General features: G+C 36.5%; 3 protein-coding genes across 3 annotated transcripts; 1 reads left to right on the top strand and 2 right to left on the bottom strand.

Moving 5' to 3' along the window:
• Positions 1-247: 247 nt before the first annotated feature.
• Positions 248-2,607, bottom strand: LOC102616896 (adenylate kinase 1, chloroplastic). The gene is made up of 4 exons (XM_006480503.3): positions 2,166-2,607; positions 1,770-1,910; positions 1,067-1,339; positions 248-721 (listed from the first exon to the last, which is right to left on the bottom strand). The coding sequence occupies exons 1-4, from the start codon at positions 2,469-2,471 to the stop codon at positions 578-580; spliced, it is 864 nt and encodes a 287-aa protein (XP_006480566.1). The 5' UTR covers positions 2,472-2,607; the 3' UTR covers positions 248-577.
• An 836-nt stretch (positions 2,608-3,443) lies between these two features.
• LOC107177352 (uncharacterized) lies at positions 3,444-5,661 on the bottom strand. The gene is made up of 5 exons (XM_015531041.1): positions 5,481-5,661; positions 5,178-5,296; positions 4,281-4,763; positions 3,786-4,172; positions 3,444-3,740 (listed from the first exon to the last, which is right to left on the bottom strand). Exons 1-5 carry the CDS (start codon positions 5,659-5,661, stop codon positions 3,444-3,446), a joined length of 1,467 nt encoding a protein of 488 aa, XP_015386527.1.
• A 4,138-nt stretch (positions 5,662-9,799) lies between these two features.
• Positions 9,800-10,273, top strand: LOC112498624 (uncharacterized mitochondrial protein AtMg00810-like). The gene has a single exon (XM_025100063.1). The coding sequence runs from the start codon at positions 9,800-9,802 to the stop codon at positions 10,271-10,273; it is 474 nt and encodes a 157-aa protein (XP_024955831.1).
• Positions 10,274-14,751: the final 4,478 nt, after the last annotated feature.

Below are 14,751 nucleotides of genomic sequence, written 5' to 3'. Positions count from 1 at the left end.
GAAAAGGAACATAAAGGAACATCTACACCACCAATTTCAGAAAAATAAGGGTATATGATATTTGTGGAGGGTAATGCGCGCAGAGTTTCAAAAAACTAACATCAGCATATTGATCAAGCTTCGTTTTATATCTACATCATAAAAGCGTTTTAGTTGAGACCTTTTGAACATTAGATTAGCACTTAGAAATGCACCCATCTTTTAAATTCATAATCATATGTACAGCTCTACAATACAATTATACCAATGCCAACAAAGTATGTCCTTTCATATCAATTTCCACTATCAGAAGTACTTAATTGACTCCTTTGCCAAATCATCGTTCAACCACAAAATGTGCTGACAAATATTCTCCTCATCTTAAACTAGATACAGCAAAATTTCTTTGTAAAATGAAATACAGTAAGCCTGACAATGCATCAGTTATGATCTAATGAATAGTCAGATCCTAATTATTTTTATTCAAAATTTATTAAAAAAAAAAATTCTCTTCATCACGCAAAATTGATCCGCATGCACCTTTTACATGCAAAGAATGGCAACACTTACTATTAAAAATACAGTAGTATGCAATAATTTATGCAGCAGCAGACTGCTTTTCCTCATACTCATCAAGATTTAGAGCTTCCAACAACTTTGGCCAGGATTCTGGGATTCCTCCGGGTAAATCGAATTCCAACAATTTTCCTCGATTGCGGTAGAATTCCTCCACAGGCTGACTCTGCAAGCACAATGGAAATACCAAAGCATGAATTATGAATTACTAGCACAAGAAGGGACTTAGTGCAACTACCAGTAAAGAAAGTCCAAACACTATGGAAATGAAACCACTGTATGATCCCACGCCAATTTGACACACAACATCTGCACTGGCCCGTGCAACATAAAAAAAAAAAAAAATTGGACGAATAGTTATTGAAAAAAAAAACCATTTCCTGATTTTCAATATGAAAAATACATTTCACTTGAATAAAGAAATCACATTACAAATGATGAAATTGTCCAATTTTGCGTACATCGCAGACGCCTTTCTCAATCAAAGGATAGTAAAAGAATGTAATGATACCTTTTCATTGTAAACACGAAGCCTTTCTTTAACCACTTCTTCGGTATCATCTGCTCGAGTGATTAGCTTCGACATACAATGGGCAGGGGGAAGAAGGGGGGCCATGCTAATTGAAGGGTTCCCGTTCCCACCCTTGACATTGATATTGGCGACATTGAAATTTCCTCCACACTGACTGCACATTCTTCTACCAAGGCATTTCTCAAGCAAGACATCTTCACAAAGCTTTAGATTAACAACCAAATCAATGTCCATCACCTCTTCCAGTATTTCCTAAAACATAAGTAAACAAGCTATGTAAAAAAGTATAACCAACCAAAACAAAAAAATAGTGACAAATCTGTAAAGACAAAATGAAGGACGAAGAGAGCGACTAGGCAAAGAAATGTGAGAAAATAAAATTATTATTTCTTAAAGGAAGTATTTGTTGTACGTCAAAAGGAGAAGCACCTCATGCAGATGACCAAACAACATCTGAGAAACGCAGAGGAAAAGTAATATGTTCCAACTTAGAAACATAAATTTAACAACACCACGAACATTTCCAAATTGAGAGCAAACCAACTGATCTTTGGCTAAGAGTTTTAAAATCACATGGATAATTCTATTGTAGGAATCCAACAGGCAATTGGGAAGCTGTAAGATATAAGCTTTCAGTAGCAGAAAGCAGTATTCTTGTTATTTAAGGAAAGGAGCTGCTCACCGCTTGTTTCACTGTCCTAGGAAAACCATCAAGAATAAAACCCGATTCACCTCCGGCTTGCCCAGCTTCAAGTCTCTTCGACAATAAGTTGAATATAATTTCATCTGAAACCAACTTACCTTGGTTTACAATCTCCGAAAGCTGCGGCAGACCACAAAGAGAATATGAGATCAACATCTTAGTTTGATACAAGAGAAAAATCAAAGCAAATGATAAGAGCTCACTTGAACCCATACAAGTTTGACAAAATTGGATTGTCATCATGAAGTATTGTGACCTACAAGAGCTCACTTGGTTTACAATCTCCGAATTTTAAGCAGAAGTAGGTTCAATTTCAACCAATGAAATAAAACTTTAAAATATTAATAATAACAAAAAATAATGATAAAGAAAAACCTGCTGAGAGAGGGAGCCAGAGGAGGCGAGTTCTTCGCGAACGAGATCACCGGTGGCGATATGAGGGACGCCGAGGAACTTGGAGAGGCGGCTGGCGTAGGTGCCCTTGCCGACGCCAGGGCAGCCCAAGAAAACCCATTGAACATTTCTGTCCTTGGGAGCTTTACGCGCGAAATTGTGGTTCTGAAAGTAAGATTTGATCTCAGGCTCAGGCGCTGCCGAAGCCGAAGAGTAAAAGTATACAGATCTTGTTATATTAGCGAAGAATTTTGAAGAGGGTTTTGATAGGCGTGATAAGGCCGCCATTATTGGTGTGCGATACTGAGATCTTTTGAGACAGCGGCGGCTCTGAGATGAAGCTACTGGTTCAACGGCTTACTCTATTGGCTGCTGCTTTATATGGTAAAAACGTTACGGGTTTCAACCCTATTTTTGCGCTTACCGGTGAGAAATAAGAGATAGAAAATCGGAAACTTTTCGTTGACTTTTTATTGTTGTTTGACTAATTTACCGTTAATTTCAATTTACCCCGAATGTCTTGATAATACTTCAGCATACCCACAATAGGTTGGAAACCTCATCAAGGCACTATTTAGTATCTAAGGTGTCGGAATTTTTAAGTCATAATCATTATAAAAATAACTGTAAATATGACATATTAATAATAATTTTGATAAAAACATTAAAAATATTATAAATTTTACACCATACAATTGTGGGTTCAAATCATTTTAACTTTAAAATTATAGACTCATAATAGCAAGTGTTTATTAAATATTTTAATACTATAATTTAAAAGTTACAATTACCTAATTTTAATATCAAACCGGACTTAAATCACCCCACAATAAATATACAAAAATGTTATGTTATGTGGACACACAAGCCCAATAAAATGTGCTATTGGTGTTTGATTTTTTTGGACAGAGTTCTGACAATTATATTTGGGGTAAAATAACATTATTTTTAAACGTATTCTTTGAATATAATTCTTAATTGTTTGCTATTACTATTATCTCTATAATGTGCCTATTGATTTGAAATTGAAACATCACTTAATTTTTGTAATAACTTAATTAAGGTGGCACTTATAAATAAAGAGTTGCAGTTTTAAAAATGAATTTACTTAGGATCCTTAATTATGAAAGGAAACTTCATTAATCAAAAGAGATTGCCAACAGCGGATATAACCATAGAGGTGGAACAGTCCTCCACTCTCCAAGATCTAACATAAAACCCCCCACCCTAGCCACTTTATGGGCAGCGACATTCGCAGATCTACGAATAAAAGAGACTCACTTCTCCAATTAATTGAGCTAAAGCTCGACAATCCTCAATAATTAAACCAAAACCATTGGGACTAATAGACTGATTAATTAATGCAGCGTAAACATTTAAACAGTCTATTTCAATTGTAATTTTAGATATCTGCAAGCTCTTCATCCAGTTAAGAGCTTCATGAAAAGCCAAAGGTTCTGCCTCACGGGGACTAGACAAGCCAGGAAAACATTGACACTTAGCCGCAACAAAAGCACCTCTAGAATCTCTAATTACTCCTCCAAAGCTGAAACTGTCCTGAGAATTAAAAACTCTTGCATCCACATTACACTTTAACTATACCATTGGTGGCTTACTCCAACACACCAAACCATGACCCAGCTGCACGAGCTCAACAATAGTAAAAATCCTCTTTCTAGCTTCTTGCCATTGGAAGAGATAACGACCAGCAGCATTCACCAGGTTTTGAGCCCGACTACTATGCTCATTCCACACTTTATCGTTACGATTAAGCCAAATCCTCCAACACACCATCATTGCTAGCTTGCATTCTTCTTTACTGCACCGATTAAACATTTGCTCAATCCATTCAAAGAAAGAAGAGTAGCTTCGAACAAATCCAATAGTGGACAATAACCAGCAAGATTGAGAAAATAGGCACTCCACTAAGCAATGTAAAACAAACTCGTTAGCAGCACTACAAATGGGGCATATAGGGAAAACCTTAACCTTCATAGGCAGCAAGTTATCAACCGTAGGCAAAATATTTAATAAGGCACGCCAAATGAAGTGTTTAACCTTACCCGAAACTTCTAATCCCCATAAGCACTTACATACCTTGCTGCTTGGAGCATTAAAAACATGATTTAGTAACTTGTAACAACTTCTGATAGTATAATTTCCTTTAGGGTCAGTGAGCCAAAACCAGCCATCTTTGTCTTGTCTAGCACTAAGAGGTACCTGCAAAATAAGAGCAGCATCCATTGTATTGAAAACATCCGCAACCAAATCATTATCCCATCTTTGTTGATCAGGAAGCATAAGATAATTCACCATAGCTGTTGCAAGACTCTCATCCAGCACAGTTGCAATGCATCCATTATCTACATCTGGAAGCCACGAATCCTTGGTGATTTGAACCTGTTGCCCACTCCCTATTTGTATTCGACTTCCATGAACTACAACATGCTTGGTAGCCATAATTGACCTCCAAGTATAACTAGGATTAAAACCTAAAGTTGCATAAGTAAATGCAGATCTGGGATCGTACCTAGCCTTGAGGATCCTTACTACAAGAGATTGTGGAGTAGTCATTAGCTTCTAACATTGTTTACCTAACATAGCAATATTAAACTCATGTATCCTTTTGAATCCAATACCCCCTAATGACTTCGGTTTACACATTGAATCCCAGCGACCCCATTGAATTCCTCGATCTCCATTTCGCTTAGTTCCCCACCAAAATGAGTTCATCATAATTTCTAACTCTTTACACAACTCAAGAAGAAGCAAGTAGATATTCATGGCATAGTTTAGAATAGCTTGGACTACTGTTTTTAGCATGATTTCCTTTCTTGTCGTACTTAAGAATTTTTTATTCTATCCTTGAAGCCGCTGCCATACCTACTCTTTGATAAAATTAAACACAACACTTCTTTTCCTGCCAATCTGCAAAGGCAATCCCAAATAGGTTCCATGGTTGCTGGTGGTGGAAACATCCAGGATTTCACACACCTGACCTTTAGCGGCCTCATCCATATTTGCACTGAAGGATGTGGCTAATTTATTATAATTCACATGCTGTCCAAAAATAGCCAGTAGACTCTTTCTAATTCTAGCTTCATGGAGGTTGGCTTTGAAAAAAAAAGAAACAATCATCAACAAAGAATAAGTGAGAAACAATAGGTGCACTCCTAGCCACTTTGACCCCATGCAGTAATCATGCCCTTTCACGATTCCGAATCAACGAATTGAGTCATTTAGCACAAATAATGAATAAGTATGGTGATAACAGATCGTCTTGTCAAAGGCCCATACTTGGAATAATCGGCCCCATTTCCACCCCATTTCTAATCACCTTGTGGCTCACTGTAGAAACAAACATCATAATAAGCTCAACCCAGCCCTCAATAAACCCCATCCTCAGCATCATAGCTTTTAGGAAACCACATTCAATTTGATCATATGCCTTAGACATGTCAATCTTGAGCGTAGCCATCCTAACTTTTCCTTGTTTTTTTCTCTTCAGAAAATGGGTAATTTCAGCCGAAATAAGGATATTATCAGTTATCGCTCTTCTCGGAACAAAAGCACTTTGGGATTCAGAAATAACTTAATCTAAGACTAGCTTCAGTCTGTTTGCAAGCATCTTAGAAACTATTTTGTATAAAACATTGCAAAGTGCTATGGGGCGCATATCTGTCAAAGTTTCTGTTAGAAAATTAGAAAAAATATGTGCTGTAATTATATATTAGCTGTAAATTAGTCATTAGCTGTAACATAGTTATTTAGGTGCAAATCTATGTATTTTAGGAAAATCTACCTAGAAATTATTCGTTCCTTAAATCAGTGATTTAGTTTCCTGATTTAATGGTTTTATGTGTGCTGTAAATCTCTATAAAAGAACAATCTCAATGACATAATAATTAGTTCTGTGCAAACCTATTTTTCAAGTTGGTATCAGAGCAGGAAGAATATCTTGCCGAAATTCCTTTTTTACTTCCTTTTAATCCCTGCACCCTAAAATGATGTCTGACTCTTCATCCAATTCCAGTACTGTCCCTCAATCCTCCATGAACAATCCTAGTAGCACGGATGTTTCAAAAATCAGTGTTACCTCCTCATAATCTCATTCTGTACAAATCACCACAATTCGTTTGAATAGTGACAATTTTCTGAGATGGTCTCAGCCAGTTAGGATGTATATTAGAGGGCGTGGAAAAATGGGCTATTTGACTGGTGAAAAGAAGGCTCCTGCAGTGGATGATCCAGCCTATGTTACATGGGATACCAAGAATTCCATGGTGATGACGTGGCTTGTGAATTCAATGGAAAAAGATATTAGCTCTAATTATATGTGCTATCCAATGGCACAAGAGCTTTGGGAGAATGTAAATCAGATGTATTCTGATCTCGAAAATCAATCACAGATTTTTGAGTTGATCCTCAAACTCGAAGAGATACGACAAGGGGAGCACAATGTCACAAAATATTTTAATTCCTTAAAGCGGATTGGGCAAGACCTTGACCTTTTCAACACCTATGAGTGGAAATCTCCCGATGATGCTCAACATCACAAAAAGACTATAGAGGATGGCCGCATTTTTAAGTTTTTGGCTGGACTGAATGTCGAGTTTGATGAGGTGAGGGGGGGAATTATTGGAAGACAGCCCCTACCTTTAATTGGTGACGTTTTTTCAGAGGTCAGAAGAGAGGAGAGTTAGAGGAATGCGATGCTTGGCAAGAAGGGAACTGGGGTTACTGAAGGTTCTGCCCTGGTCTCCATGACTAGAAGTAAGGCTCCTATTTTGCAATGCAAATCTGATGAAAAACAGTAAGTTTGGTGTGATTTTTGTCATAAGCCTTGCCATACCTGTGAGACCTGCTGGAAAATTCATGGGAAACTTGCAAATTGGAAATGAGGTTGAGACCAGCCCCTTCACCAAAGAGCAAATAGAGCATCTTCTTGCACTATTAAAATTTAATTCGGTACCCAATGTTCCTAGTGTTTCTGTGGCACACACAAGTAATCAATTCTATGCTTTATCTTGTTAATTTAAATCTGCTCCATGGATAATGATTTAGGAGCACCCGACCATATGACCAATTCCTTACATTTGTTTGAGACTTTTTCACCATGTCCTGAAAATAAGAAGGTTAGGATAGCCGATGGTAATTTCTCACCAATTGTAGGAAAAGGCCTTATAAAACTATCTGAGAGAGTAGATTTTAAATCTATTCTCCATGTCCTTAAACTTGCTTGTAATCTCTTGTCAATTAGCAAACTATCTAGAGACTCTAACTGTTCTGTTATTTTCTATAAATCCTATTGCATTTTTCAGGACCGGAGCTCGGGGAAGACGATTGGCAGTGCTAGGATGATTAATGGTCTCTATTATTTCGAGGATAAATTTCTTAGTAATAAAATAGTTCAAGGGCTAAGTAGTATTAGTTCTTTATCTGCTCGTGATCAAATAATGGTTTGGCATTGTTGTTTAGGCCACCCAAGTTTTCCTTATTTAAAACATTTATTTCTAGTGCTATTTAAAGGGATTGATCCTTCATCATTTCAATGTGAGAGTTGTTTAATGGCAAAAAGTCAAAGAAAATCTTATATTCCAAAACCTTATCATGCTTCAAGACCGTTTTATTTATTCCACAATGATGTTTGGGGTCCTTTAAAAGTGACCACAATTTTTTTTTAAAAAAAAATAGTTTGTGACTTTTATTGACGATCATACACGTCTATGTTGGGTTTACTTAATGAGAGAAAAATATGATGTAGAACAGATTTTTAAAGAATTTTATAGGATGATTGAAACTCAGTTTCAAACAAAAATTAATATTTTGAGATATGATAATGGAACATAGTATTTTAATAAAGTTTTGGAAACTTTTTTAAATGAACAAGGAATTTTACTCCAATCCTCTTGTTCCGACACACCTGAACAAAATGGCATTGCTGAGCGTAAGAATAAGCACTTGTTAGAAGTAGCTAGAGCCATGATATTTTATATGAATGTTCCAAAGTATCTATGGGGTGATGCTATACTGACAGCTTCGTATCTTATTAACAGGATGCCTACTAAAGTTTTACAATATATCACCTTGTTGGATTGCTTAAAAAAGGTATTCCCAGAATCTAGAATTAATTCTAACTTACTTTTGAAAATATTTGGCTGCACAACATATGTGCACACTCTAAAGAGGCTAAGGTCTAAATTATATCCAAGAGCTGAAAAATGTGGTTTTATAGAGTATGCACCTAATAAAAAAGGTTACAAATGCTTTAATCCCCATAGAAAATGTTTTTTTGTCATTATGGATGTTTCTTTCATGGAAAATACATCATACTTTACCAAAAATTTGCTTCAGGGGAGTAGATATTTAAACCAAATTTTTGGGAAATTGCTAAACCCTTACCTAGCACACTACTTGATACCTTTTTGAAAAAGAAACCTTGGAAACTAGGCCTAAAGAAACCGAATCTGACATTGGTCTGACAGAAAAAGAAATACTACGAATGGAAAAAAAATAGAAACAATCTTGAGCCTGTGGTTTATTCTAGGAAAGGTGTCCTCAAAAGTGGTAGAGACCAGGCCATTATCCTAGCACGTGGTCAACCGGAAGCCCTAAGCAATGGTCATCCAAATGCCTCAGGTAATCCTTCTTCTGTTCCTTCCTCTTCCTTTCCTATTACTGACTTAAACTTACCATTATGATCAGATTCTAGGGAAGAGAACTCTGCACCTGAATCTATTTTGGAACCAGCCCCTGTTATCCTTGAACAGAATCTTGATCTTGACCTCCCCATTGCCCTTAGAAAAGGAACCCGAACCTGTACCAAACATCCTATTGCCAAATATATTTCCTATCAAAATCTTTCTGACAATTATAGAGCTTTCACTACAAACATTTCAAAACTTTGTGCCTAGAAATATTCAGGAAGCACTTGGTGATCCGAATTGGAGGTTGGATATGTTTGCAGAGATGAATGCCTTGAAGAAGAATGATACTTGGGAGATGGTAGAATTACCGAATGGGAAAAAGGTTGTTTGAAGAGATGAATGCAAATGAGTGTTTACTATCAAGAGTAAGGCATATGGGAGTGTCGAGAGATACAAAGCCCGTCTTGTTGTAAAAGGTTTTACTCAAACCTATGGGATAGACTACCAAGAGACCTTTGCTCCGGTAGCTAAAATCAACTCAATTAGGGTACTGTTGTCTCTTACTGTTAACTCTAATTGGCCCTTACACCAATTAGACATTAAAAATGCTTTCCTTAATAGAGACCTTGAGGAGGAGGTATATATGAGTTCCCCACCGGGCTTTGAAGAAATATATGAAAATGGAAGAGTGTGCAGATTGAAGAAGTCCTTGTATAAACTTAAACAGTCACCAAGAGCTTGGTTTGAGCGCTTTGGCAAGGTGATAAAGCGCTATGCATATATTCAAAGTCAAGCTGATCATACAATATTTTTTAAGCATTCAAATGATGGTAAAATAGCTATCTTGATAGTATACGTCGATGATATCGTGTTAACTGGGGATGATTTTGATGAGCTAGCAAAGTTAAAAAAAAACTGGCTGAGGAGTTTGAGATTAAAGATCTTGGGGCTTTAAAATACTTTCTTGGAATGGAGTTTGCTAGATGTAGAGAAGGCATTTTTGTAAATCAGAAGAAGTATGTTATCGACTTTTTAAACGAGATAGGCATGCTAGGGTGTAAACATGTTGAAACCCCTATAGAACCTAATGTGAAACTGCAACCTGCAGAAGTTGAGAATGTGAAGAATATGGAGCATTATCACAGACTTGTTGGGAGATTGATTTATCTATCCCATACACGCCCATATATATCCTTCTCTGTTAGTATGGTTAGCCAGTTTATGCATGCCCCAGGACCGGTACACTTTGAAGCTGTTTACAGAATTTTAAGGTATCTAAAAGGGACACCGGGCAAAGGACTTCTGTTTAAGCCACAAAGACACTTGCAAATTGAAGCCTACACAGACGCAGATTGGGCTGGAAGCATAATAGACCGAAGATCCACTTCTAGATACTATTCATTTGTAGGTGGTAACTTGGTTACATGGAGAAGCAAGAAATAGAATGTGGTCGCTAGGAGCAGTGCTGAGGCTGAATGTAGAGCTATAGCCTATGGTATTTGTGAGATCATGTGGATGAGGAGGCTGTTGGAAGAGTTAAAACCAACAAAATCATCTCCTATGAAGTTGTACTGTGACAATAAGGCAGCAATCTCAATAGCACACAATCCAGTCCTTCATGACCGCACAAAATATGTGGAGGTTGACAAGCATTTCATCAAGGAAAAGATAGATAATGGATTGGTTCATATGGAGCACATTCCTACTGGAGAACAAGGGACTGATGTATTTACCAAAGGACTACACACAAAACAATTTGATTTTCTAGTTGGCAAACTGGCTATGGAGGATATCTTCAAACTAGCTTGAGAGGGAGTGTTACAAAATTAGAAAAAATATGTTCTGTAATTATATATTAGCTGTAAATTAGTCATTACCTGTAACATATCTATTTAGGTGCAAATCTATGTATTTTAGGAAAATCTACCTAGAAATTATTCTTTCCTTAAATTAGTGATTTAGTTTCCTGATTTAATGGTTTTATGTGTGATGTAAATCTTTATAAAAGAACAATCTCAATGACAGAATAATTAATTCTGTGCAAACCTATTTTTCAAGTGTTTCATGGTGCATCTTCTTAGGGATTAATACAATGAAGGTATCATTCAACTCAGCAGAAAATGTGCAATTCATAATAAAGCTTAGACAAGAATCAGTAACATCCTTTCCAACTATATGCCAAAATTTCTAGTAAAATGCAGGGTTCATACCATCCGGCCCCGGGGATTTATCCGAATGCATGCTAAATAATGTTTCCTTAACATCACTAGCCGTAAACGGCTCTAACAACAACTGGTTATGTATATCAGTAATACTAGGCATGATACATGATAATACGGGATCACAAATACACCCACCAGAAGAGAATAATTTATGGAAGTGCTCAACAATTAATTCATTTAATTCAATAGGATTCGAAATCCACATACCGTGGTTATTTCGCAGCTTCTCGATAGTATTATTATTCTTCTTCATTGAGGTTGTAGCATGGAAAAACCGAGAATTCATATCCCCCTCCTTCAGCCAAAGGGACTTAGCTCACTATTTCCAGTAAACTTCATGGCTGTGAAGCAATTCGTTGAATTGTTTTCGGGCTTCAGTGAAAGCTTCTAGCCCCTCTTGGTCTCTCCTACCATGTATCACAACCATCTTTTGCTTATAGTCTGCAATGCGACTACGAAAATCCCGAATTAACGTCCCCTCCTACTTCAGCAACTCCACTCCACAGACACAAAGTTTTTGCTGGATTGGTAAACCAGCAGAGGAATTCCAGCTCCTGCCAATTATATTTTCGCACTCAGATTCACGAATCCATAAATTGCCAAACCGAAAACGGTTATGCCGAGGACTGGGAATCGAAGGATTTGGCACCAGAAAAATTGGTAGATGATCGGAGCATGATGCCTCCAAGCTCCGAACCTTGGCCGTCAGAAATAAGCTACACCAAGTCGTATTAGTGAGAGCCCTATCAAGGCACTCCTCAACCCACTATTTTGTTCCCCGAGCTCTCTCCTAAGTGAACTGGTAGCCCTCCATCCCCAAATCCACCAAACCCGCATCAGCCACTGTCTCCCGAAACCCATTAAGCTTCCAATTAAGGTGAGCTAAACTCTCTCGCTTCTCGAAACTTGAAAGGAGGTCATTGAAATCCCCTAAGCAAACCCATGGAAAAGATGAAATGGTAGAAAGATAACGAAGAAGCTGCCACGATTCACGCCTTCTTGCTGATTCCGGGTACCTATAGTATCCGGTCAAACGCCATTGACCCGAACCCACCCCACCAATTTCTAAATCTATAACATTATTTGCATATTTTAGTAAATAGGCTTCAATCTTTCTATCCTAAAATAGCGCCGGCCCACCACTACGGCCCACCCGATCCACCACAAACAGATTTTCAAATCTCAATTTACTTTTATGCTGCGTTTACTTTTTGGATTGGAGTGGGAATCTTGAGGAGTGGGAATCCTTGGATTAGGAGTGTGGAGTGGGAGTGTGAGTAGGGTGTTTACTTAGACTAAATGAAAGTATGGATTGTCAATCAGAATCCCAATTATTTGTTTACTTTGTCTTGGATTGGGAGTAAATTATTTTAAATTACAATTTTATCCTTATGTACAAAATTATAATTTGTAATTAAAAAATTAATAAAAAATATATTTGGAAAATAAAATAAATATTTTATTATATTTATAAATTAATAATAATTACTAATATTCTTAATTATGTAAATCATAATTTTTTTATTAATTTAAATTTAAATTATGTGAATAAAAATTATTAATAATAGCAACACAAATGAAATATTATTATTGATAATATAGTACAAAATTAATATTTTTTTAGAATAAAATATTTATTATTATTAATTAAATAATTAATTAATATTTATTAAAATTAATGTTTAATATTATTAATTTAAATATAATATTTATTTATTTTTATTTTATTAAATTTAATAAAATAAATATGATATAATTATTATTTTTAATAAATATGATATTATTTATATTATTAAATATTATTTATTTATTTTAATTTTAATTATAAGGATAAAATAGGAAGAGGGGAGAGTGGATTCTCACTCCCACCTCCCCCCATGGGAGTGAGAATCTCACTCTCCACTCCAAAATTAAGTGGGACCCACGAATTTTCACTCTCACTCTCTCCTTTTTTAAGATAAGTAAACACTGGAGTGGGAGGAATCCACACTCCCACTCCAACAAGTAAACATTACTTTAAGGTATTCCAATTGATTCCGATAACAGAGAGTTTCCATTAGAAAAACAAGAGAAAGTTTATTGTGTTTGACTAATTCTGTCACTACTTGAACTGTCCGTGGGTGGCCCAGCCCACGACAGTTCCAACTAAGGATATTCATTGGCTTTGGTGGGCTTGATCTACAGGACCCACCGCTAATCTCTTTTTTGGCTTCATTACTCCTTCCATCATATTAGATGTCACTTTGAAAGCCCAAATTCCCTTCCAGCCCTAGGTTAGTTCTTCTCCTTTTGGCCTCCAGAATAACAAGGCCCATTTCCAATTCTTCTTTCCCCTCCTTTGAAAATCCCTCACCCATTACGTTCATTCCCTTATCTTTGAGTTAGCTATTAGTTGGCACCATATCCCGAGTTACTTTATTAGGCCACATGATCCTTTCATTCTCACCGTCCCCCTGGCCACTAGAATTAGTATCTCCCGATTTTGAGGAAATCATGGAGTCAACTATCATGGCGACTGCGGAATCAATGCAATTGCCATATTTCTCACCCCCCATTTCCGGCGGCCCCGAGCGCAACCATCTCTCCCCGGAATTCAATTTGTTTCGTCTTGTAGGAGCCTTCATCTATTGCCCATAAGGTTTTGCAATGGCACCTTCAGGACAATCGTATAAGGATGGACATTGTTTTTCGATGTTGCCAAGCAATCCACATATGAAACAAAAAATGTGAAGACGCTTATACTTGAAATCTATCTAAATCCATTCTCCATCTGATTTCTTCAATTGCATACGACATTTGAGAGGCTTTCGAACATCAATAGACACTCTTATACGCATATAATTTCTCCAAACCCCCATTAAGTTATTCTCATTAGATGCCTGAAATTCGCCGATGTAGTTTCCAATGTTTTGCAACACCTTTTCAAAGAGAAAGCATGTTGGTAAATTATAGATCTGAATCTAAAAAAATGTGTGGTATAACGGCACATCATGAGGTTATTCTAATTCACCCAATCGCTTGACAATTAGAATGTGTTTGTCAAACATCCAATGACCTGATTCAAGAACCCTCCTAATATCAATTTCATGGAAAAATTGAAATAGGAATAATGTTGGTGATAAGTCCTTGATACAAATCCCTTTCCCCGGGTGCCAGAGGGCTGCCATTGTGTTTTTCATTGCCAGAAAATTGATAACCTTGTCCGTTAAGAATCTACCCACCAAGCAATATCGGAAGTCGACTTTTCCATCTCTCCTATCAGCAACATCTTCTCCTGTGATTATAAGACCCCCGTCCTCTTTTTCTTCAATAGACAAAGAAGCATAAGCCTTGTTCATGTCCCGCTGTTGACTGGTGTTTATGGACGTCATTGAACTACAAATGGAGCATAAAAAAGAAAGCCTGGAAAAAGAAATAAGAAAACTAACTTGTCATATAGACAAGACAAATTCAAAAGATTTTTATATAATAATTAATCAATGGGAATTATACTGAAAAATTATTAATATAATTAATCTATGGCAAGTGGCAACCCTACACACCTACCACTTTTGACATCTCAACATTTTATTGCATGGATAGTAATCATAGAAAATTTTGTGTCAAAAAGAAAAGGTGTTAGGATCCTTAATATTATTCTTATAAAATAAGGCAATTAATTATTTTAAAAGTTTTAGTCAATGTATATTACTTTAATTA

The sequence above is a fragment of the Citrus sinensis genome, chromosome 6 (genome assembly GCF_022201045.2).
Source record: "Citrus sinensis cultivar Valencia sweet orange chromosome 6, DVS_A1.0, whole genome shotgun sequence".
Classification (NCBI taxonomy): domain Eukaryota; kingdom Viridiplantae; phylum Streptophyta; class Magnoliopsida; order Sapindales; family Rutaceae; genus Citrus; species Citrus sinensis.
Note: the sequence above shows the minus strand (reverse complement) of the source record. Positions and strands in the feature narration are given on the sequence as shown.